Below are 25,242 nucleotides of genomic sequence, written 5' to 3'. Positions count from 1 at the left end.
ATGGCATCCAACTCCAGTACTCTTGCCTGGAAAATCCTATGGACAGAGGAGCCTGGTAGGCTGCAGTCCATGGGGTCGCGAAGAGTCGGACACGACTGAGTGATTTCACTTTAACTTTTCACTTTCATGCATTGGAGAAGGAAATGGCAACCTACTCCAGTGTTCTTGCCTGGCGAATCCCAGGGATGGGGGAGCCTGGTGGGCTGCCGTCTGTGGGGTGGCAGAGAGTTGGACACGACTGAAGCGACTTAGCAGCAGCAGCAGCAGCAGCAGCAGTTTGATTTCAAAATCTAAGTGCTGATTTTCTTGAGACAATTTTTCTTCTGTTTTGTTCCAGAGTCTCAAAAGGCTCAGTTAAGTGATTTCCAGAAAACATGTTGCAGGCTCATCAAAGCTCTTGAGACGTTGGATTCCTTTGCACTAAAAAGAAACCTTAAACTGTATATTCTGATTATGTGTATGGATTTTTCAACTAAAGAATAAATGTCTGTAATTTTTTTTAATTAATATGATAGGCAGATGGTATGAGAGTGTAATATCTACCATCTCTGTCTACCACAAGCAGCATTGCTAGAGTTGTGTGCATCTGTATGTGCTCAGTCATGTTCGACTCTTTGCGACTTCCTGGACTATGGCCTGCCAGACTCTTCTGTCCATGGAATTTCCCAGGCAAGAATACTGGAGTGGGTTGCCATTTCCTACGCCAGGAGATCTTCCCCAACCAGGGATCGAACCTGTGATTGCTGGTGTTAAGATTTTCCAAAGTGGTGAAGACTTCCTGGGAAAGTGCTGGGGGCGGGAATGTATAATTTTCCCTTGATTTTCACAGTAGATGTGTTACTAGAAAATTCAGTTAATTCTAAACAGACATGCCCCAAATGAATGTCCAGGCAGCATGTTCACAAATTACACATGTTGGAAGATAGTTCCATGTTGGTCCTGGCTGTCTTCCCATTTCTTGGCAGGATGACTAGTACTGCTCCTTCCTATCTATTGAGTATGAATGGTACTACCCCATTTATTGAATCTAGCAAAACCATCTCTTTGGATTTCTCAGTTGCTGTGTGGGGACAGTATTGACCACTGATGTAAATTAGATGTTCTTAGATGGAACTAAGTGGTTGGTCAGTATGTTATCATCATCTGTCTGTCTCTGTCCTCTCTTTGTTGGCATCATTATTAGATAGCTCTCCTATGTAAAATGAAAGCTAATGGTAGTTCCAAGTTTATAAGAACATTAGAGCATTCATCCCAGTGGATATGTGCCTCTATCCACTTCCAGGGAGGATTTCTGTGTTTTGTGCACACACTTCTGGAACTGAGTGGTATAATTCTTGTGCATTTTTTGAGTTAATATGTCCCCTCCAAATATGAGTATATAAGTATTTCTCATTATCATTTATTGAATAATCCATCTGACTTGAAATGTTACCTTTGTTATATATACAGTTTCATATTCATCTCTGGATTTTGTATTATGATCTGATATTTTTTTGTATGCTCCGATGCCTATGTCTTCCTGATTTACTTTCTATAATTTTGTAGTATGATTTGATACCTAGTAGTGAACGTCTATTTCATTATTATTCCTTTTGAAAAACTGCTGAATGCTTCTCTTACATTTACTCTTTCAAATGAATTTTAAATGTAATTTGTCAATCTCTGACCTCTCTTATCCTGTTGGAATTTTGACTGGAATTTCATTTATTTGGGGACAGTTGGTACTTTTTATAATATTGAAACTTCTCATCTGGACTTGCAGCTCATGTCTCAATTTGTATAGTTCTTTTTTGATGTATTCAGTAAAATTTTATAGTTTCACTTAATTTTTAAACTGATTGTTAGATAGATTGCTACCCAACACCTTGCTCCTTAATTTAGTTGTCTTATTAGCTCTAATAGTTATTCATTTTGTTTTCTAAATTTTCTAGATTAACAGGTGTATCATTTACAAATATTGATTGTATTTTTTCCCTGTGTTTATGCCTCATTATTTTTCTTATCTGTAACATTGACTTATTATCAAAACAAAGTTACCTAATAGTTATTTTTGTCTTCTTCCTGACTTCAGTAAGAGTGAATTAGTGTTTCTTTATTAAGCATATTTGCTTTTGGTTCCTAATATGTGCACTATCACATTTATTTTATTCCTGATTTTTTATGGGCTTTTAACTGAGGATGGCGAGTGATTTTATCAAATGCTCTTTGCAGTCCTGTGAAGATTGCCCTTATAGTTTTTCTCCTTTAAACAATTAGTGCATTTTATTAACTAATAGATTTTCTAACATTCAGTGAACACTATGAATTCATCAGATTTTAATTAAAAACTACTTTGACAAAGAAGCATTGATCTTTTAATGAATTGTTGGAGTTGATTTCTTCCTAATCTTTTTTAGGATTTTTGCATCAATTCATACGGAAGCTGGTAATTTTCTTGTATAATCTTTATCAGGCTTTGGTATCAGGGTTATTTTAGTTTGGTAAAATAAACTGGGAAATCTTGCTTTGTGTTTATGGTTGAGAATAGTTTAAATCAGGAATTATCTATTTTTTAAAGGTTTGATAAAAGTTACCTGTAATTTTTATCTGAGCCTAGCATCTTTGGGAGACCAGATCTGTTACAACCTTTTCAGTTACTTCTGGGATCAGTGGCTTAGGGTGGCATTTTATTCATTTTTGTATTCCCAGCTTCTAGTTAGTGTCTGTTTTATAGTGAATACTGTATATATTTGTGTTGAATGAATCTTCTGGAGAAAGAAATGGTAACCCACTCCAACATTCTTTCCTGGGAAATCCCATGGACAGAGGAGCCTGGCAGACTCCAGTCTATAAATTCACAAAGTCAGACACCACTGAGCACAAACACACAATATATTTGTGTTGAATGAATGAATAATTGTAATTATGTTTCTAAGAGGTATATGGAACATATGAATTAGTAGTAATAATAGCTAAGAGTTTGTGCCAGATAGTAGTTTGATTTACAGTTGCTTTACAATTATTTGTTTAATCTTCATTATAACTCTGGATAAGTTACTATGAATATTCCATTTTACAGTAGAAATTGAGGCACAGAGAGGTTAGGTAAATTGCCTGAAGATATGAAGCCAGTTAAATATTGGAGCCAGGATATGGCAAAAATGATGATATTTGTAGTTGGTGGGATTATGAATGTTTCAAAATACTTAAAGAAATTTTAATAGTGTTTTATAGTCTTCACAATTAGGGGGAAAAAAAAAGAATTAAGCATTTGCCTAACTTTGTCAAAAATTTTCCTTCTAAGGGACACACATCAGTGTATCAGTAAGTAAAACTTAGGGAGTTTTATGTTCAATTTATTTTTTCCTTTCATTCATGTAAGAGTAAATGGAACACATCTTTGGGGCGTATTGCTCTGCCTTCTTAGCAGGTCAACCCAGATTGTTCCACATGATTGTTATTACTTTACAGTAGTTATCATTACAATGTTACCCAGTGTTTTGAAAGTACTATACAATTTCATATTTTATAAGTTTTTTATTGATTAAATTTTGGCTTGGCTTCTTCCTGATAACAGTTTGTCCTGTTGATTTGAGAAGTAGTATAACTTTTTATCCTGCTTATCAAGTTTTCCAGAGAAGGTAATGGCAACCCACTCCGGTACTCTTGCCTGGAAAATCCCATGGACAGAGGAGCCTGGTAGGCTGCAGTCCATGGGGTCGCTGAGGGTCAGACACGACTGAGCGACTTCACTTTCACTTTTCACTTCCATGCATTGGAGAAGGAAATGGCAACCCACTCCAGTGTTCTTGCCTGGAGAATCCCAGGGACGGGAGGGGGGCCTGGTGGGCTGTCATCTATGGGGTCGCACAGAGTTGGACACGACTGAAGCGACTTAGCAGCAGCAGCAGCAGCAGCAGCAGGTTTTCAACCTAAAATATGTTCTCCTAAAGTTAACCCTCGGAGAAGGCAATGGCACCCCACTCCAGTACTCTTGCCTGGAAAATCCCATGGACGGAGGATCCTGGTGGGCTGCCGTCTATGGGGTCGCACAGAGTCAGACATGACTGAAGCAACTTAGCAGCAGCAGCAGAAGTTAACCCTAGATTATGGGACCATTGTTTACTGACCACTACTCACAACTCAAATTTTGAGAATTGACTTTTTTTGCTATTTAAAAATAGTAGGTTTACTTTGTCTTGTTTTTGGCTTGGATTGGAAAAACAGCATTACCCAGAAATTAGCCACAGTTGTTTCTTGGTACGTAATCATGTAGACCTTTTACATACATATATATGAGATACCTACATCTATAGAGTTGAAAAGAAATCATACTATACCTATTTTATAATCTCTTTTTTTTAATCTTCATAGATGGAGTATATCTTTCAATGACTATCTGATTGGGCCCCATCTTGAGGTCTCTTAAGTCATGCAATAAGCATTTATGTATTACTGCCAAGTGCTATTCAGGATGTTGGGCATACATTAGTCAACAAAACAGTAAAAAGAAAAGAAAAAAAAAGATTGCCCTTGTGGAATTTAAATACTAATGGGGGATGACAGACAAGCAAAATAAACCTAATCAATAGAGTGTTAAACAGCAGTAAATGATATAGAAAAAAAAAGGGAGGAGGGAGTTTGGGAGTGTGGGAGAAGTGAAGCTTCAAAAAGTGTAGTCAGCAAAGGCCTTATTGAGAAGATATTTGAATAGACATAAAAGTAGTGAGGGAATGAGCCAGGAATGTGCCAACAAGGAGAGTCTAATGTAAAGAGAGCAGAATGGGTGAGGGAAATAGTAGGAGATGAGGTCACAGAGAACTTGTTGGGGCCGGAGATCAGGAGGTGAGTCTGAGATCATGTAGAGACTGGTAGGCTATTATAAAGGCTTTTATTCTGAGTGCAGTGGAGGTCCAGTAGGAATTTTAGGGTAGAGGAATGACATGGTCTAACTTACACCTTTAAATGATCATTGTAACTGCTGTGTTGATAATAGAATGGCGAGTGATATGTGTGTGTACGAGGGGCACGGGGGCAAAGACAGAAGCAGAGAAACCAGTTAGGGGGCTGTTGCATTAGAGATGCCAGTGGCTTGGATGAGGGTTAGTTTAAAAAAAAAAAAAAGTTGGATTCTAGGTAAAGATTGACATTGGGCATGATAGGATTTGCTGGCAGATTGGATATGAGGTGTAACAGAACGATTAAGGATGACAAAGATTTTTGTCTGAACAACTAGAAAAATGGAGCCACCATCAGCTAAAATGGGGAATGCTCGAAGGGATAGGTTTGGGGGAGAAGATCTGAGAGTTCACTTTTGGACTTAATAAGTTTGAGGTGCTTACTACACATTCAAGTGATGATGTTGAGTAGGGAGAGGTCTTGGCTGGAGATAAAACCTGGAAGTTGTTGCCTATATATGGTACTTAAATATAAAACTGGATGAAATTGCCAAAAGAGTCAAGATAGAAAATAGAAGAGCTCAGGGAATTGAGCTCAAAGCCCTCCTTGATTAGAAGTTTGGAAGGTAGGAAGAATAAGTAGAGAAGACTGAGAAGGGAGCTAGGAGGAAAACCTAGAGAGAATACAGCTCTGGAGACTAAGTGACTACTCTTGGTTTTAGCATGTATCTTCCCGTCCAGACCCTGTGGATTTATTTCTCTTCTGTGGGTTGCCAAAATTAAATACATAAACCTCTTCCCCCACTCCTTTTAGCTCCTATTACTTTAACAAGAAAGTGTTTGTTTAAAAAAAGTTCACTGTAAGTACTGTGTATGTATCTATTGAAGATAATTTCCTGACATCAGCTCATACACTTACTGGGGTCACCTTGAGCTGCTGAGATGGAACCTGCATCTCACTTCCGGAGAGTGAGCTGCCGATAAAGGCGAAATCAGCAGCTGATCCCCTGAGGTGTCCCTGGCAATTCCAAGTATTTATATAGGGTCTGCTTTAGAGCCTCAGGGAACTAGAGTCTTTCTGTCTTTCTCTCAAACTTGATTATTACCACTTACTTATTGGTTAGTTCAAGTATGTGATTAACTGTTCTAGTTAGTCATCCCTCAGTATCTGTTGGAGGGATTGGTTCCAGGACACCCTGCACCCCCCGGTGGTACCCAACTCTGAGAATTTGCATCTCTGATATAAAACTATTTGAAAACATCCTTCTGTATACTTTAAGTCATCTTTAGGTTACTGTAACACTTAATACAATGCTATGTAAATAGCAACACTTTAAATGATGTAAATGCTATATAAATAGTTGGTGGTGAACTGCAAATTCAAGTTTTGCTTTTTGGAGCTTTCTTGAGTTTCCCCCCTCCCCTCATAGTTTGCAGATGCAGAACCTGTGGGTACAGAAGGCCAACTGTACAGCTCCCCAATTTTCACTACACTTTGCTTTATTGCTCTTAGCAGATAGTGCGTTTTTTACGAATTGAAGGTTTGTGGCAACCCTGTATCCAACAAATCTGTCCGTGCCATTTTTTTCAACTGCATTTGCTCACTTCACGTCTTTGTGTCACATTTTCATAATTCTCATAATATTTTAAACTTTTTCATTATTGTATTTGCTGTGGTGAGCTTTGATCAGTGGTCTTTGGTGTTACTACTAACTTGCTGAAGGTTCAGATGATGGGTAGCATTTTTAAACAATAAAATATTTAAAAATAAGGTATGTACATTGTTTTAGACATAATGTTATCACACAGTTAGTAGACAACAGTAAAGTGTAAACGTAACTTTTATATGCACTGGGAAACCAAAAAATTCATAAGAGTGATTTTATTGCAACATTTGCTTCATTGCAGTGGTCTGGAACCACACCTGTGATATTGCTGAGATATGCCTTTACTAGCAGGCGAGGATATACTAGTCATTTGTTGCTGGGTAAACAGATTATACCAGAATTTAGCAATTTATGATAGAGTTATTGCTCAGTCGTGTCCGACTCTGCAACCCCATGGACTGTAAAATCCATAGAATTCTCCAGGCCAGAATACTAGAGTGGGTAGCCTCTCCCTTCTCCAGGGGATCTTCCCAACCCAGGGATCCAACCCAGGTCTTCCGCATTGTGGGTGGATTCTTCATCAGCTGAGCCACAAGGGAAGCCCAAGAATATTGGAGTGGGTAGCCTATCCCTTCTGCAGTGGATCTTCCTGACCCAGGAATCGAACCAGGGTCTCCTGCATTGCAGGGGAATTCTTTACCAACTGAGCTATCAGGGAACTTTTAACAACAGACATTTATCATCTCACAGTTTCTGAGGGACAGGAATTTGGGAGCAAATTAGCTAGGTGTTTTTGGTAAAGTTTTTCATGATGTTGTAATCAAAATGTCTGCAGTGGCAGCAGTAATCTGATTACTTACCTGGGATTGGTAAGATCCACTTCAAGATGGGTGAACTAACATTACTGTTGGCAGGAGGCCTCAATTCCTCACTGTGTGGACGTCTCCATAGGACTCTTTGGTGTCTTCATGACTTGGCAGCTGGCTTCCCTTAGAGTAAGTGATTCAAGAGAGAAGAAGGAAGATGGGAAAACCATAATGCCTTTTATATCCTGATCTTAAAAGACAAACACTGTCACTTCAGCTATATTTTATCTGTAAGAAGTGAGTCACCAAGTCTAGCCCACATTCATGAGGAAGAATATTAAAGAATTTGTGTACATGTTTTTATTTACAAAATTAAAAAAAATTTTTTTTTCCTTAATTTTTTGGCCATGCTGCACGGCACGTGGGGGTCTTAGTTTTCTGACCAGGGATCGAATCTGTGCTCCCTGCAGTGCAAGCAGAGTCTTAACCACTGGACTGCCAGAGAAGCCCCGGACATATTTTTTTAAAACTACCACAATTTAACCTTTGGCCAGAAATTTCTCCCATGTGAGAAATATACTCACCTCCTCCCAAGACCCACCAGAAGCCTTGTCCCTTTATAGCATTAACTTGAAATCCAGGTGTCATTTACTTAGGTCTGAGTATGGATGAGGCTCTTTGGATATAGACAGAATTCCTTTTGATGTGGAGATCTAGAAAACAAAGACACAAGTTTTTTACCCCTCACATATACAACATATAGTGATGGGAGAAGCATATAATAAATAGGTATAGAGATTTCTGTTTAGAAAGGGAGAAGATGTAAGGCACATAGAAGTTACTGATTCATAGCAATTTTGATGTTTGTCTGGATAAATGTTGGACGGTCCTTGATTGGGACTTCGTTCTACTTCTGCCCAGGAATGCTTCTCTGTGGCTCTTGTTTCCTCCTTCCTGGCTCTTGATTGCACCCAATGAGTCATTGTTTTCCGTGAAAAGTAGTCCAAATTTGCAGCTCCATAGTTTTCTTAGCGTGCATCTTACCAATAGCATTTTGAGGGCCTAAAAGATCTCTTTTCGTTTTGTACTGCCTCTGTACTTTTCAATTTAAGCTGGTAGTGTTTCTTTTGAAAACTTTGAGTCTCCTGTGAGTATTAGTAAAGTTCATGCCGTTAACAAGAGCTACACTCACAAGTCTTTTTTAGATACTCTTTTTTACCATGAACTTCTGCTGGGATTGCTGAAGGACAATACTTGTTGTGGGTAGAACTGTATACTCTACCAATGTTCAAGTCCTAACTTCCTGACTTAGCTGTGAATATGATCTTATTTGGAAATAAGGTCTTTTATGTGTGTGTGTGCTCAGATGCTTCAGTTATGTCTGACTCTTTGCAACCCTGTGGATTGTAGCCTGCCAGGCTCTTCTGTCCTTGGAATTCTCTAGGCAAGAATACTGGGTTGCCGTGCCCTCCTCCAGGGGAGTCTTTCCAACCCAAGGATCAAACCCACGTCTGTTATGTTTCCTGCATTGACAGGTGGATTCTTTACCACTGAGTCACCAGGGAAGCCCCTGACAGCATCTTGATTTCAGATTTCTGACTCCAAAATTATGAGAGAACAAACTCCTGTTGGTTTTAGCTACCCAGTTTGTGGGAATATGTTATGGCAGCCCCAAAAAACTATTAATAATATGACGTCCACATTTGTTTAATTGAATAGTTCTCTAGGCACTATCTTTCTGAGGTCTTCACAAAGAATTTTTATAGCCACACTCTTGGCTTCTTTAACTGTTTTCTTCTGGCAAGGCCCATGATTTGATCTTTGCTTGAAAACCATTTCTTTCTTTCTTTTTTTTAAAAGCCATTTCTTAATTTTAGTATCATTTGCCATCTGGAGAGTCTGGGAATTTTCAGAATGATCCAATCTTAACTCCTTTTTAAGTATTCTTCCTTTAATGTATTCCTCTTCTTTTGCATTTTAATGCATCAAGATGAAAGCAAAAGGGACCTTCAACATTCCTGTCTGGAAGTCTTATTAGCTAGATTATCATCTGTTCATGAGCCATAACTTCTACTTCCCATATGATGGCAGGCTTTTGCCACTACATAACAAGGATCTCTTTCCCTCCTGTTTTCCTCACTTTCCCTTAAGTACTCACTCTTCCTCAGAAGCCATCATGCGTCTACTATTTCTTCAAGGCTTTTCAAACTTTTACTCACTCTCCTCAAAATCCTTCCAGCTCTGCCCTCTGCTGTATTCCAGAGCTATTCCCACGTTTTAGGTTTTTTTTTTTTTTTTTACAGCAAGCTTCCCAGGTGGCCCAGTGGTAAGGAATCCACCTGCCAGTGCAAGAGACACAAGAGACATGTTTGACCCCTGGGTCTGGTAGATCCCCTGGAGTAGGAAATGGCAATCCTCTTGCAGTATTCTTGCCTGGAAAACTCCATGAGCAGAGGAGCCTGGCAGGCTACAGTCCATGGGATTTCAAAGAGTCGGACACAGCTTAGCATGTGTGCACTCACTTCTGGGTATCAAAATCTGTATTAGGTATCTATTGCTGTATAACAATTACCCCAGAGCTTAGAGGCTTAAACAACAAACATTTATTATCTCATAGGTTCAGTGGGTCAGGAATTTGAAAGCAGCTTAGCTGGGTGGTTCTGGCCCAGGATCTCATGAACTTACAGTCAGTTCATTGGCCATTGCTGTAGTTATCTGAAGAATCAATTGGGAATTACTCAGATTTTGACAAGTTTGTTCTAAGTATTGCCAGGAAGCCTTAGTTCTTTATCACGTGGGCATTTCCATAGGATTGCTTGATATGGCACTTTCCCAGAGAAAGTAATCCATGAGAGGGTGCGAGGAAGAAGCCACAATGCCTTTTATGACCTATCCTTGGTAAAGGAAATGGCACCTCACTCCAGTATTCTTGCCTGGAAAATCGCATGGATGGAGGAGCCTGGTAGGCTATAGTCCATGGGGTCACAGAGTTGGACACGACTGAGCGACTTCACTTCCACTTCCACTTTCGGAAGTCACAGTTATCCTACCGTATTCTATTGTTAAGAAGTAAGTCACAACTGTTACTGATATAGCCAGAATCACTGACCAGACTCTGTCTGGAATAGGAAAGCAGAGTAGCTGGAGGACAGGATGAGATTGGAGTAATCAGCTCATAGAGCTAAATGCTCATCTGTTCTAAGAGGAAATCAGTAAATCAATAAGTGAATGACTACAACTGATTGATAAAGAGACAAATGAATCATGATAGTACTTAGGAATATGAATATTTAAGAATGCCAGAAGCAACCACAGAAAGTGATTCCTTCCCGGGAGCAGGAACAGGGGGTTGGATAAGACAAGAATCTTTTGCAAGAATCTGTTTAAGTCTTTGTGTCTTATTTGACTCCCTTAACTTTGGTAATGAAATAAATTTAATTTTTAATAATAAAAAAAAGAAGTAAGTCACAGTATGGTATTGGCATGAAAATAGACATCTAAATCAAGGTAACAGAGGGCCAGAAATAAATCTATGCATATATGGTCTATTAGTTTATGACAGAGGAGCCAAGAATATACAGTGGAGAAAGAATAGTCTGTTTAATAAGTGGTGTTGGGAAAACTGGATAGCCGCAAGGAAAAGAATGAAATTGGATCAGTGTCTTATACCATACAAAAATTAACTCAAAATGAATTAAAGACTGGTACATATGACCTGAAACTGTAAAATGCCTATAAGAAAACAGGCAGGAAACTCCTTGACATCAGTCTTGGTGATGATTTTTTTGGATGACTCCAAAAGCAGAGGCAACAAAAACAAAAATAAACAGGTGGAACTACATCAGACTATGAAAAGCTTCTGCATGGCTAAATCAACAGAATGAAAAGGAAACCAACTGAACTGGAGAAAGTATTTACAAATGATATATCCAACAGGAGACTAATATCCAAAATAATACAAAGAACTCATGCAACTCAACAACAATAAAAACAAACATTGAATTAAAAAACATGCAGAGGACTTGAATAGACATTTTTCTGAAGAAGACATATAGGTGGCCAACAGGCATGTGAAAAGATGCTCCGCCATCACTAATCATCAGAGAAATACAAATCAAAGCCACAGCGAGCTATCACCTCACACCCGTTAGAATGGCTATAATCAAAAAGATAAGAAATAACAAGTGTTGATGAGGGTGTCAAGAAAAGGGAATGAGCCCCTTCTACAGTATTATTGGGAATGTAAATTGGTATAGCCAATGTGGAAAACAATATGGAGGTTCCTCAAAAAAAAAAAAAATAGAACTACCTTCAGATCAGATCAGTCACTCAGTCATGTCCGACTCTTTGCGACCCCATGATCCAGCAATTCCTCTTCTGGATATTCATCTGAAGAAAACAGAAGTACAAATTTGAATAGATACATGCATCCCATGATCGTTGCAGCATTGTTTACCATAGCCAAGACATAGAAACAACCTAAGGGTCCACTGATGGACGAATGGATAAAGAAATGGTGGTACACATACACAAAGGAATGTTATTCAGCTCTAAAATAGACTGACATCTTGCCATTTGCAACAACATGAATGGACCCTGAGGACATGCTTAGTGAAATAAATCAGAGAGAGAAAGACAAATTCTATATAATCTTTTATGTGGAATCTTAAAAAAAAAAAAGAGAATTCAGTATCCAGGTTCATAGATAAAAGAGAACAGATTGGTGGGTTGCCATAGGCAGGGGTTGGGGGATAAGTAAAATCAGTGAAGGGGGTCAAAAGATACAAATTTCCAGCTATAAAATAAATATTGGGGATATAATGTATAGCACAATGACTGTATTATCAGGGAAATGTAAATGAAACTCACAATGAGATAGATTATAGTTCATTACTGTTAATTACATTACAGTGTTATTTTAATACTGTATTGTATATTTGAAAGTTGCTGAGAGAGTAGATCATAAGAAAGTAAAATTTTATAACTATGTATGGTAATGAATGTGAACTAGTTTTATTATGATCATTTGCGATATATACAAACATCAAATCATGTTGTACCTGAAAAAAAAATACAATGTTATATGTCAGTTGTACATCAAAAAAAAGAAAAGTCAGTAAGTCCAACCTATACCCAAAAGAGGAGTATAAAATAACTTGTGAGTGTCTTAGTTAGCTATCATGGAATTTTTTTTAAAAGGGCTCTTTAGGGCTTCTCTGGTGGCTCAGTGGTAAAGAATCTGCCTGCCAATGCAGGAGATATGGGTTCAGTCCCTGGTTTGGGAAGATCCCTCATGCCATGGAGGAACAAGCCCATATGTCACAACTATTGAGCCTGTGCTCTAGAGCCCTGGAGCTGCAACTGCTGAAGCCCACATGTCCTAGAGCCTGTGCTGTGCAATAAGAGAAGCCACAAGAATGAAAAACCTCTAGACACAGCATCACAACTAGAAAACAGCCCGAGCAGCAAAGACAACCCAGCACAGCCAAATAAAGGGGTGGGTGGGATGCTGTACCTTTAAATAGTATTTTGCACAATGTATATAACACATAAAAATGGAACTACTCTTGTTGCAGGGAGGTGGGTCCAGAATCCCACTGGCCTAGCATCTCTTTAAGCCTCTCATGTTGCTTCCAAGGATCCAGGAATCATAGTTTGAACACTAACCATACAGTCAGAGTCCTTTCCTGCTTAATTCATAAAAATCTATTATTATATAAGGCAGCATAGCTCAGGAAGACAGCCATAATATCAAAGTAACAGTCTACCAGATAGCAGACTGATTTCTGGTGCTATTGTATACAGTGAAAAGCCATTGCGTTACGGGGAAGGGGTTGGTGATGAGTCAGCCATGGATATCTATCGAGTACTTTCATTAGTCTGTTGTCTTACCTAATTTTTTTTCTTCAACAGAGTACTACAACAGATCATTGCAGGATTCATTCCTGGATCCCCATTTTCTTGGTAAGTAACTAATTGCCTTCTGTCTCACTCTCCTGGAGTAGCATAATTTCTAGTACTGTAGTATCTGTGCCATAATGAGAGACAAAAGGAGCTACACAGGTGAGTGTATAGGTGTGATTGGCAGGCTGTTAAAGACTGCTGTTGTCTGCTGAGCCCAAACTTAATCAGAACTTATTTTTGTATAATTCAGGCTGATGAGGGCCATCCTGGTCCTGCAGGGTGTCTGATTCCATTCATACTCAGGTCTGAGGGTCGTGCTGAGGTAGGGAGTGAGGTGGTCCCTACGAAGGTTGGTGTCTGATTTGTGAGCTTCTCTTGGAGATTATATGGGAAGACTTTATTCCTTAAGAATTTCTGAAATTGAAAACATTGCTTCACTTCCTTTTCTCAAAGTAAGAAGGTTTTTTCAGAAGAAACAAAAGGCTTAAATTCAGTAACAGAGTGACAGTCACTTACTGTACAGGTTAAAGATGTAATGTCTTCTTGTCTGGACAATTATTTGCCATTTCTTACTCTACCCCAGAAGGCTTCTTTGCTCAGAGGGACCTTGGTCCTTCCACACAGTTACCCTGTTTTCCAGCCTCTAGTTTCTTTAAGCATGTTCCAGCCGGAGTCTGGATATCTGTCATGCAGGGTGGTATACCAACAGCTCCAGAAAGAGGTGCTGCCAAATCCCTTTTGTAACTGCTCTAAGTTGTGATTGAGAGACACTGCTATGGCTGCTTCTCTACTTGAAAGCTGCTCATTGTGTAAGGCCACAGGCTGCCCCTTAGAATGAGGGAACTTTGCTGTCAATTTTGACCACTCAGGAAGGGAAAAATCTCCTTAAAAAGCAGCTCCATCTATGTTTAATTTAAATGGGCACAGAGGAGACAAACTTTTAACCAACAGGCAATGAGTCACTGTTTTTGCTCTGGTGTGTCAGGTGGTATTTTAGGTAGCTTCACATTTTATGTTCCATACAGTTAAGCAGAAATTCCTGGAGAATGAGAGACTGCCTCTGGATAATCTGTTTGACCTTGAAATCACTGAGAAATTCTTTGCCACTTAGTTCTAGAGAACTAGTGACTTGCCAGCTCTGAGAGAGAGCAGGATTCCTCTGCCAACTTTTTCTGTGGTGTAGGGCGGAGCCTGGTCACTCCATCTAATGCTGTCTGTCTCATCTCATGTATAGGAGCGGGATGCTGCACTCCAACCCTGGGGACTATGCCTGGGGTCAGACAGGGCTTGATGCCATTGTAACCCAGGTGAGGAGCTGCCTTTTGAGGGTGTCTGTTCAGTGTGTCTCATGGTTCCACAGGCTTCCTGCTTTCCTTCTGCTACTTTCTGAAATGGCAGTCACTCTGCTTTCCCTAATATTTTGAGCTTGTGGGTTTCTGTTTTACTAAAGAGATAAATGGTTTATGGATTTAGCTCAGCATCCATGTACTTTCTTGGTCCTAGGGACTTTCTAGAAGATAGCTTCAACTCCAAAGGAAAAAACTTCTGTAACAAACAGTATTTTCTGTTTTGGCCTCTTGTTCATTCCTATGAGGATTCTATTGACAAGTACTTCACAAAAAAGAAAGGTCTCCTCACAGGTTGAAGCAGGGATTTCTGCTAGATGGAGCAAAGTAGGGGAAGGAAGCAGAGAAAAAGGTATTCCCATGCCATGTATAATTGCTTCCACTTGTTTATGTTTATTTTAATTTAATTGGTTTTTCATTTCCCTTGTGGATTGCTGAGACTAGAAGGCATGTCATTTATATCCAGGTCTTCTTGTAGGCAGTAATTTACCTATTTCTTGGCTTACCTTATGCTACTTTCCATACTCTCATCTTTTTCTTTCTTTCAGCAAAATGAAGTTTTTGAACTGGTTAAGTATCACTTTCTGTTAAGGTGTAGTTTTATTTGTGACATCACAACCCTTTTGCTGCCTCCAGAGTTGCTTTATGCCCAGAGGTGAGCCTTGCAATGATGGATCTGTCTGTAGGCTTATACTAATGTCACTCTGAAATTGTAAAGCAATTATTCTGGCAGCAGGAAAGGGCAAACCCAAGCCTCTCAGAGCCTTGTGGAAGCAAAAGCAACTAACATTTCTCATGTCTGCACTGTTCTCAGATGGAGCAGCACCCTCCTAGGGATAGTTCGATGTCTGCCACTTCTTCTTTGCCTTTTTTTTTTTTTTTTTTGTAGCTTTTAGGACAACTGGAAAATACAGGGCCTCCCCCAGCTGACAAGGAAAAGATCACATCTCTTCCAACAGTGACAGTAACTCAGGAACAAGTTGGTAGGTTCATTTTCATATGTGTGTTGTTGTTTTATTATCTCTGTTCAGAATCTGAGCCATGTACTATATTAAAAATCTTCCATGAAACTGTAGGACTCCTAAAGTTCCTACCTGTGTGCCAGATATAAAAGGTACCTATCCCTTCATTAGGGTTAGTTACCAGGTAATTCCTGAGCAATTACCATGCTATTTTTCTAGCTGCTATGCAGGAAATAAAGAAGTGCAAAGGTATATAAAACTTGATTTCTTGAAGAACTTATTAGAGGAAGCAAAACTCACCAAATGATTAGACGTTATTATAAAAAGTACTTGAGCAAATGATACTCTAGGGGAAAAGGAAGAGAAAAAATAGGAGGCTAGGAATTTGTTTCACATCTACCCTATATTTAGGTACATTAGACATAGATATTATTTTATTTATAAGCATAAAAAAAATTAGTATTGAGGGACATTAGTTTGGACTTGGAGTTTCTTTCCCCATGAATTCTACTTTAGAGAGTCAGAAGATTTTAAAAGACAGGATGGGCCATCTTAGAGACATTATTCTGTTTATGGCAAAGTATGAACCAATGAAGAATGTCAGTATGAACGTGGAGTCTGCATTAGGTATAAGGAGTGTAACTTCATTAGATCTGAAATAGAATCTAATTTGTGGAGTGATGGGAGGTATGTTTGAATCGGAGGTATAATTGGATAGGTATGACTGGATAGGTCCTTATTGCAGAGGACCCTGAAACTGGCAGAGGAGTTAGGGCTGGATGTTTTAGGTAGTAGGTAAATTCTGTAGGTCCCTAACTGGAGGAATGAGGGAATCTGAGTGATCTTTAGGGAAGATTAGTTTGGAGGATAGTATCTAAAATAGATTGGAAGAGGGAAGGAGCAGAAATATTCTTAATGGGCTATTGCAGCATTCTGATGGGGTTCAGGTGATGGCAGTGCTACAAAGGAAAGGGTAGACTCAGATAATTTTTGAAGAAAGGCTTTCATCATTGCATAAGATAAGGAGGGGAAAGGGGGAAAGATGATTCTAAAGTTTTGCAACTCTGTAACTACAGAGGTGGTGCTGACATCATCAGGGAATGGAAGAATTATGAGCAGGCCCTGGTTTGGATAAGGAGGTGATGTGATGTTTTTAATTTTGAATCTGTTGCTTTTGGGGATCCCAACTGAGAATCCAAGAAAAGATGAGCTGGGGATTGCTGTGGAGCTGGTATTAGGGAAAACCAACTGGTAGCAAAGTATAGGATATATTTGGCAGGCCTGGAGTCAGGGTTGTTACCTAAGAGGCTATTGCAGTAAACTAGGCATGAGAAGGAAATGGCAACCCACTCTAGTGTTCTTGCCTAGAGAATTCCATGGCTGGGGGAGCCTGGTGGGCTGCAGTCCATGGGGTCGATCCACTCTAGTGTTCTTGCCTGGAGAATTCCATGGACGGGGGAGCCTGGTGGGCTGCCGTCTTATGGGATTGCACAGAGTCAGACACGACTGGAACGTCTTAGCAGCAGCAGCAGCAGGCATGAGAAGTAAACGCTGAAATTAGGGCAAACATTGTGGGAGTAGAGAGGAGGGAGTGAATCTTTTAAGTGGTATTTTACTCCAAATGCTGTGAATACTGTGGAGCATGTAGCGTACATACCCCGGCTGCTGGAGAGAGAGACTGCTGCTGCTGCTGCTGCTAAGTCGCGGCAGTCGTGTCCGACCCTGTGTGACCCCATAGACGGCAGCCCACCAGGCTCCCCCGTCCCTGGGACTCTCCAGGCAAGAACACTGGAGTGGGTTGCCATTTCTTTCTCCAATGCATGAAAGTGAAAAGTGAAAGTGAAGTTGCTCGGTCGTGTCCAACTCTTCGCGACCCCATGGACTGCAGCCTACCAGGCTCCTCCGTCCATGGGATTTTCCAGACAAGAGTACTGGAGTGGGATGCCATTGCCTTCTCCGGAGAGATAGACTAGCTGGTGTTATTAGCCAAACTTGGGAAACTTGGAATTTGCAGCTTGGTAATCCTAGTTCAGTTTGTAGCCATTCTCTCTCAGAAGAAGGTTTCCGGTCTCTGGACTTGGAGCCTGATTTACCCTTGGGCCTTGCAGTTCTGTAGCAGCACCTCTTGGTACAACTTTTAATAAACAACTTGTTAAAAAGGCTTTAGGGTAACCATGATGAAATAGGATGTGTAATGTCGAAAGTAGTAGAGTGAAAGTGGCTTGACGCACTGAATGAGAACTGCTAAGATTGTCAAGATGAGTCCTTTGGTCGTGGTGGACAGATTGCCAGTGTTTCCTAAGTAGAAACTGCCAGGAGGCTTTCACACATTTGAGAAGATGTTTTTCCTGTTTTACTTAACAGATAATCTAAGCCCCAGTTCTTCCAACTCTTTATGTTGAAAAATAGACCTCGTAGAGTTGCTGTCTGGACCTTATTGGAATGGGCCCATTCATCAGTCCTTTTCATATCCTTGGCTGTTACCACCTCTGTCCCCCTTTTGAAATAAAATTCTGCTGCTTCTCTGCCTCCACCCTAGATGCACTTTGTTTTTTCTTTGTATCCTTTTGGTTGGTAAAGACATTAGGCTAGGTTTTTTTTCCTTCTTTTTGCTTATTTTAAAAGGCATTTCCTCCTCTAACAGATAAGGGCTTAGAGTGTCCAGTATGCAAAGAGGATTACACAGTTGAGGAGGAAGTCCGGCAGTTACCCTGCAACCACTACTTTCACAGCAGTTGTATTGTGCCGTGGTTAGAACTCGTAAGTACAGACAGCTCTCATCTGTGATGGGGCCCCTGTGGCAGTCATGTCTTGGGGGGGATCAGTAAGGGCATAATTAACAGTTAGTGGAGAGCCAAGCAAATCAGATTTTAGTTTCTGGCTAACTCCTAGTAGCAACATTACTGTGTTTTAGATTATTAATCTGTTCAGAACTTCTCTGACCAGGGGTTAGCAAACTACAGCCTATAGGTCTCTGTGGACTGGCACCTATTTTTGTAAATGAAGTTCCATTGGAACACAGCTATGCTCATTTGTTTACAGATGGTCTATGGCTACTTTTGTGCTCCCTTAGCAGAGTTAAGTAGTTGAAACATTGGCGGTATGGCCTGCAGAGTCTGAAATATTTACTATTTTTTCTTTAACAGAGCAAGTTTGCTGACCCCTGCTCTAGACCATCTCAGGTCATTGTTTCTAGTTAGTTCTGTTTGATAGTATGTGTTAGCTATTGTTAAGTTGCCGCCTTGAATTCTTTGTCAGTTCTGTTAAAAGTTCTATTTGGGAGATGTCCTGGGGTTACACTTGAAGCCCAGCGGGTACTCTGTGAGAATGCATGCCCTTTTTGTTTATCTACCTGCTAACTGTCAGGGTTTCTTAAGTGTTTAGTTAGTTCTTCCAGCTTCTCAGGTCAGGCATGTTCACGTGGACTTATATCTTTCTGTTTCAGCATGACGCATGTCCTGTATGTAGGAAGAGCTTAAATGGTGAGGACTCTACTCAGCAAACACAGAGATCCGGGGCTTCTGCAAGCAACAGATTTAGCAGTGACAGCCAGCTACATGACCGATGGACTTTCTGAAACTAAAGACCACGTCTGAGCCAGGGCTATGGTAGACCTCCTATCACAGCTATTAATTGTATCAATGCAAAAAAAATAGTAGGTGGATTTAGGAATCACTTAAGAAACCCCAACTTATAATATTAATTCACTGAGTGTTTTTCTTCTCTAAATTTAAAGTTAGTGTCTACAGATGGAATTATATCTAGAACCAAATGCCTCTTATTCCTGAATTCAGAGTGATAAAATTTTGTAAGTGTGAAACTTAATTATGTGGGTTTCCCTTGCCAGAATAGAATTGGTTAATTATGTGGGTTTCCCCTGCCAGAATAGAATTGGTTCCTTAAAGTCTACCTAGGGTCATGCTGTCTGTTATGTTACCTTGTGACAGTTGTTTTCACCTCTTTCTTCAACCTCCACCATCGTTAGTGTACTTTATAGTAAATACAGTGGAACCAGAGCCGTAAAGTCCTGCTGATAAAGTGCTTCTGTTTTAATTGTACAGAAACATCTACTCTTGGCCACGTTAGCCATGGAGTGAGGTCATATTAAATCAGGAATCTGAGACTAATGATTTTTTTTTCTTAAATCTTTAGAGAGCAAATCAAAACAAAGTTACAGTGGGAAGGCCTCTAATTGTACTCTTTGGTTTTCTCATTTTTATTTTTAAAGACTACTTCGTAAGATGCAGCTTCTGCAGAAACCAACATGACAAATGACATATCTTAAGAGTCTTATGTTGGTAGGAATCTGATTCTGGTTCCTTTTTGGGAATAAGTTGGGCAGGATAAAGGCACAAAAGAGAGATGTTTGAAATCTCTGGTTCTAAGGTTTTTTAGTGAGTCTCAGCTCATTGTTTATGCTGGGGACCTTAAAGTAATTTCCTTCACAGAAATAGGATTATTTTATTACTGCTTTTACAGCTGATTCATGTTTTTTTTATAATTCATTGGTCTTCAGGAATTGAGACTTTATGTTGTTTCATTTTAATTTTTAAAGTTCATTTATCATCTCTGAAACCTTTTTGTTTGCTTCGTTCTGGCTATACTTGGAGTCATATTGATTTTTGTGATGATGCTGAAACAGCTTGGCCTAGGAGAGATAGGCCTTCTTTTTTCAGCCTGTGTCCCATGTACATGCAGATGCTCTTTGGTGCATTTAAGTGTTTGAATAAACGGAGAAGCTTAAGAATGTTGTTGGAACTTCAAAGTCTTAAAAATAAATGATGGGAACATGTAACCACAGTTGGTGCACCAAAAATGGTGACAAGAGGGGCACCATTGGTGTGGTCTAATCAGCCCTTCATGGTTGGAATGATCAAAACAAGAAGATGAGTCTTTGGTGAGTCTCTTTCTTGGCTAGGAGTCTGTCACACACTGGTTTTGGGCATGAGGGGTGGGGTTAGAGATATCTTTGTAATTTAGTAGAGGATAGAGGAATAGGGGAGGGAAGAGAGAAAGTGGGAGAATTTAATGCTGAATTAATAGCTTGCCTCTAAAAGTTGTGACCATAAGGTATGATTCAGGTTTGCCCCAGAGAGAATGAGATGTTTTCTCATAAGCTTCTTATGTTATACCTCTGTAGAGAGAGTGTTTTTGGAGAATGTGAACTGTTTACTATGGTTATTGAAATGTAACCCAGAGATATACATTGGCTTTGAATGGGGAGAGATGATGAGTCTGAGGGGACGTAAGAGGTATATTGTGAATGGCCATTGAGATGGGCTCAACTGAAGTTGGAATATGTTGTGGTTTTCAAGTAAAACAATATTGACAGTATCAGCTATCTCAAAAAATGATGTTAGCCTGGAAGTTTTGTTATTATCTGGATATGCCAGGACAGAAATGGTAGGGACCTAACAGAAGCAGAAGACATTAAGAAGAGGTGGCAAGAATACACAGAACTGTACAAAAAAGATGTTCACGACCCAGATAATCACAAAGGTGTGATTACTCACATTCACCTAGAGCTGGACATCCTGGAATGTGAAGTCAGGTGGGCCTTAGGAAGCATCACTACGAAAAAAGCTAGTGGAGGTGATGGAATTCCAGTTGAGCTATTTCAAACCCTAAAAGATGATGCTGTGAAAGTGCTGCACTCAATATGCCAGCAAATTTGGAAAACTCAGCAGTGGCCACAGGACTGGAAAAGGTCGGTTTTCATTCCAATCCCAAAGAAAGGTAATGGCAAAGAATGCTCAAACTACCACACAATTGCATTCATCTCACACGCTAGTAAAGTAATGCTCAAAATTCTCCAAGCCAGGCTTCAGCAATACGTGAACTGTGAACTTCCAGATGTTCAAGCTGGATTTAGAAAAGGCAGAGGAACCAGAGATCAAATTGCCAACATCCACTAGATCACTGAAAAAGCAAGAAAGTTCCAAAAAAACATCTATTTCTGTTTTATTGACTATGCCAAAGCTTTTGACTGTGTGGATCACAATAAACTGTGGAAAATTCTGAAAGAGATGGGAATACCAGACCACCTGAGCTGCCTCTTGAGAAATCTGTATGCGGGTCAAGAAGCAACAGTTAGAACTGGACATGGAACAACAGACTGGTTCCAAATAGGAAAAGGAGTACGTCAAGGCTGTATATTGTCACCCTGCTTATTTAACTTCTATGCAGAGTGCATCATGAGAAACTCTGGGCTGGATGAAGCACAAGCTGGAATCAAGATTGTGGAGAAATATCAATAACCTCAGATATGCAGATGACACCACTCTTACGGCAGAAAGTGAAGAGGAACTAAAAAACCTCTTGATGAAAGTGAAAGAGGAGAGTGAAAAAGTTGGCTTAAAGCTCAACATTCAGAAAACTAAGATCATGGCATTCAGTCCCATCACTTCATGGGGAATAGATGGGGAAACAGTGGAAACAGTGGCTGACTTTATTTTTCTGGGCTCCAAAATCACTGTTAGATGGTGATTGCAGCCATGAAATTAAAAGATGCTTGCTCCTTGGAAAGAAAGTTATGACCAACCTTGACAGCATATTCAAAAGCAGAGACATTACTTTGCCAACAAAGGTCCGTCTAGTCAAGGCTATGGTTTTTCCAGTAGTCATGTATGGATGTGAGAGTTGGACTGTGAAGAAAGCTGAGCACAGAAGAATTGATGCTTTTGAACTGTGATGTTGGAGAAGACTGTTGAGAGTCCCTTGGACTGCAAGGAGATCCAACCAGTCCATCCTAAAGGAGATCAGTCCTGGGTGTTCATTGGAGGGACTGATGTTGAAGCTGAAACTCCAGTACTTTGGCCACCTGATGCGGAGAGCTGACTCATTTGAAAAGACCCTGGTGCTGGGAAAGATTGAGGGCAAGAGGAGAAGGGGATGACAGAGGATGAGATGGTTGGATGGTATCACTGACACAGTGGACATGGGTTTGGGTGGACTCCGGGAGTTGGTGATGGACAGGGAGGCCTGGCATGCTGTGGTTCATGGGGTCGCAAAGAGTTGGACACAACTGAGTGACTGAACTGAAGTGAACTGATGCCAGGACAGGAAGGTGTATTTTTACTTACAACTAGAGAACTAAAATGATGCCAGTTAAATGATGATGCTGTTAAGGTGCTGCACTCATTATGGCAGCAGGTTTGGAAAACTCAGCAGTGGCCACAGGACTGGAAAAGGTCAGTTTTCATTCCAATCCCAAAGAAAGGCAATGCCAAAGAATGTTCAAACTACTGCACAATCAAATATTCAAAGTACCGCAAATTGCACTCACCTCACACATTAGCAAAGTAATGCTCAAAATTCTCCAAGCCAGACTTCAACAGTACGTGAACCATGAACTTCCAGGTGTTCAAGCTGGATTTAGAAAAGGCAGAGGAACCAGAGATCAAGTTGCCAACATCATTTGGATCACAGAAAAAGCAAGAGATTTCCAGAAAAACATCTACTTCTGTTTTATTGACAATGCCAAAGCCTTTGACAGTGTGGATCACAACAAACTGTAGAAAATTCTTCAAGAGATGGGAATAACAGACCACCTTAACTGCCTCCTAAGAAATCTGTATGCAGGTAAAGAAGCAACAGTTAGAACCAGACGTGGCACAACAGACTGGTTCCAAATTGGCAAAGGAATACTTCAAGGCTGTATATTGTCACCCTGCTTATTTAACTTCTGTGCAGAGTGCATCATGAGAAACTCTGGGCTGGATGAAGCACAAGCTGGAATCAAGATTGCTGGGAGAAATATCAGTAGCCTCAGATATGGAGATGACACCACCCTTATGGCAGAAATTTAAGAAGAACTAAAGAGCCTTTTGATGAAAGTGAAAGAGGAGAGTGAAAAAGGTGGCTTAAAACTCAATATTCAGAAAACTAAGATCATGATATCCGGTCCCATCACTTCATGGCAAATAGACGGGGAAACAATGGAAACAGTGAGAGACTTTATTTTCTTAGGCTCCAAAATCTCTGCAGATGGTGACTGCAGCCATGAAATTAAAAGTTGCTTGCTCCTTGGAAGAAAAGCTATCACCAACCTAGACCGCATATTAAAAAGCAGAGACATTACTTTGTCAACAAAGATCTGTCTTGTCAGAGCTATGGTTTTTCCAGTAGTCATGTATGGATGTGAGAGTTGGACTGTAAAGAAAGCTGAGTGCAGAATTGATGCTTTTGAACTGTTGTGTTGGAGAAGACTCTTGAGAGTCCCTTGGACTGCAAGGAGATCCAATTAATCCTCAAGGAAATCAGTCCTGAATATTCATTGGAAGGGCTGATGCTGAAGCTGCAATACTTTGGCCACCTGATGCAAAGAACTGACTCATTGGAAAAGACCTGATTCTGGGAAAAATTGAAGGTAGGAGGAGAACGGGACGACAGAGGATGAGATGGTTGGATGGCACCACCAACTCGATGGACATGAGTTTGGGCAAGCTCCAGGAGTTGGTGATGGACAGGGGAGCCTGGCATGCTGCAGTGCATGGGATCACAAAGAGTCAGACATGACTGAGCGACTGAACTAATCTAAACTAGACAACCAGAAAGACTCTTGAGTGGCTTTACAAAGGTATGCAAACAAAGTGCTGGATAAGGATTTAACTTTTCAATATAAGAATAGCAGAGAGCATCAATCTTAACCTATCTGAAATTTCCTTCACTTTTTAAAAATTCTTTTAGATAAAGGAGATAAATCTTTTTGCTGTTTCCAAGACCCCTCCTACTTAATGAATCTGTAGTGTTTCTTCAAAGAATAGGAAATACCTCAGACTTCCAGGTTAATTTAGGTAAGGAGTGTTTTAGGGTTATGCTAGTAAAGTAATGCTCACAATTCTCCAAGCCAGGCTTCAGCAATAACATGAACTGCAAACTTCCTGATGTTCAAGCTGGTTTTAGAAAAGGCAGAGGAACCAGAGATCAAATTGCCAACATCCACTGGATCATGGAAGAAGCAAGAGAGTTCCAGAAAAACATCTATTTCTGGTTTATTGACTATGCCAAAGCCTTTGACTGTGTGGATCACAATAAACTGCAGAAAATTCTGAAAGAGATGGGAATACCAGACCACCTGATCTGCCTCTTGAGAAATCTGTATGCAGGTCAGGAAGCAACAGTTAGAACTGGGCATGGAACAACAGACTGGTTCCAGATAGGAAAAGGAGTACGTCAAGGCTGTATAGTGTCACCCTGCTTATTCAACTTACATGCAGAGTACATCATGAGAAACGCTGGGCTAGAAGAAGCACAAGCTGGAATCAAGATTGCCTTGAGAAATACCAATAACCTCAGATATGCAGATGACACCACCCTTATGGCAGAAAGTGAAGAGGAACTCAAAAGCCTCTTGATGAAAGTGAAAGAGGAGAGTGAAAAAGTTGGCTTAAAGCTCAATATTCAGAAAACGAAGATCATGGCATCCGGTCCCATCACTTCATGGGAAATAGATGGGGATACAGTGGAAACAGTGTCAGACTTTATTTTTCTGGGCTCCAAAATCACTGCAGATGGTGACTGCAGCCATGAAATTAAAAGATGCTTACTCCTTGGAAGGAAAGTTATGACCAACCTAGATAGCATATTCAAAAACAGAGACATTACTTTGCTAACAAGGGTTCATCTAGTCAAGGCTATGGTTTTTCCAGTGGTCGTGTATGGATGTGAGAGTTGGACTGTGAAGAAGGCTGAGTGCTGAAGAATTGATGCTTTTGAACTGTGGTGTTGGAGAAGACTCT

The 25,242-nt window shown here is 40.1% G+C and overlaps 1 protein-coding gene across 10 annotated transcripts in view; it reads left to right on the top strand.

The window, feature by feature from the left end:
• RNF115 (ring finger protein 115) overlaps positions 1-20,246 on the top strand; it is a 66,339-nt gene extending 46,093 nt beyond the window's left edge. For 9 of the 10 annotated variants that reach the window (XM_086392267.1, XM_086392269.1, XM_086392273.1 and 6 more), the window contains 5 exons: positions 13,204-13,254; positions 14,429-14,501; positions 15,430-15,523; positions 18,147-18,262; positions 18,948-20,246. In XM_086392267.1, the coding sequence (XP_086248393.1) occupies positions 13,204-13,254; positions 14,429-14,501; positions 15,430-15,523; positions 18,147-18,262; positions 18,948-19,079 (466 nt within the window). In that variant the 3' untranslated portion in view covers positions 19,080-20,246. The remainder of the gene's footprint in view (positions 1-13,203; positions 13,255-14,428; positions 14,502-15,429; positions 15,524-18,146; positions 18,263-18,947) is intronic. The other variant, XR_015160901.1, reaches the window with a different exon arrangement.
• The last annotated feature ends 4,996 nt before the right edge of the window (positions 20,247-25,242 follow it).

Source organism: Bos grunniens, chromosome 3 (assembly GCF_055505025.1).
Source record: "Bos grunniens cultivar Pamir isolate PY7600 chromosome 3, Bosgru_T2T1.0, whole genome shotgun sequence".
In the NCBI taxonomy this organism is placed as follows: domain Eukaryota; kingdom Metazoa; phylum Chordata; class Mammalia; order Artiodactyla; family Bovidae; genus Bos; species Bos grunniens.
The sequence above is the reverse complement of the archived record's forward strand: the minus strand, read 5'-3'. Positions and strand labels throughout refer to the sequence as shown.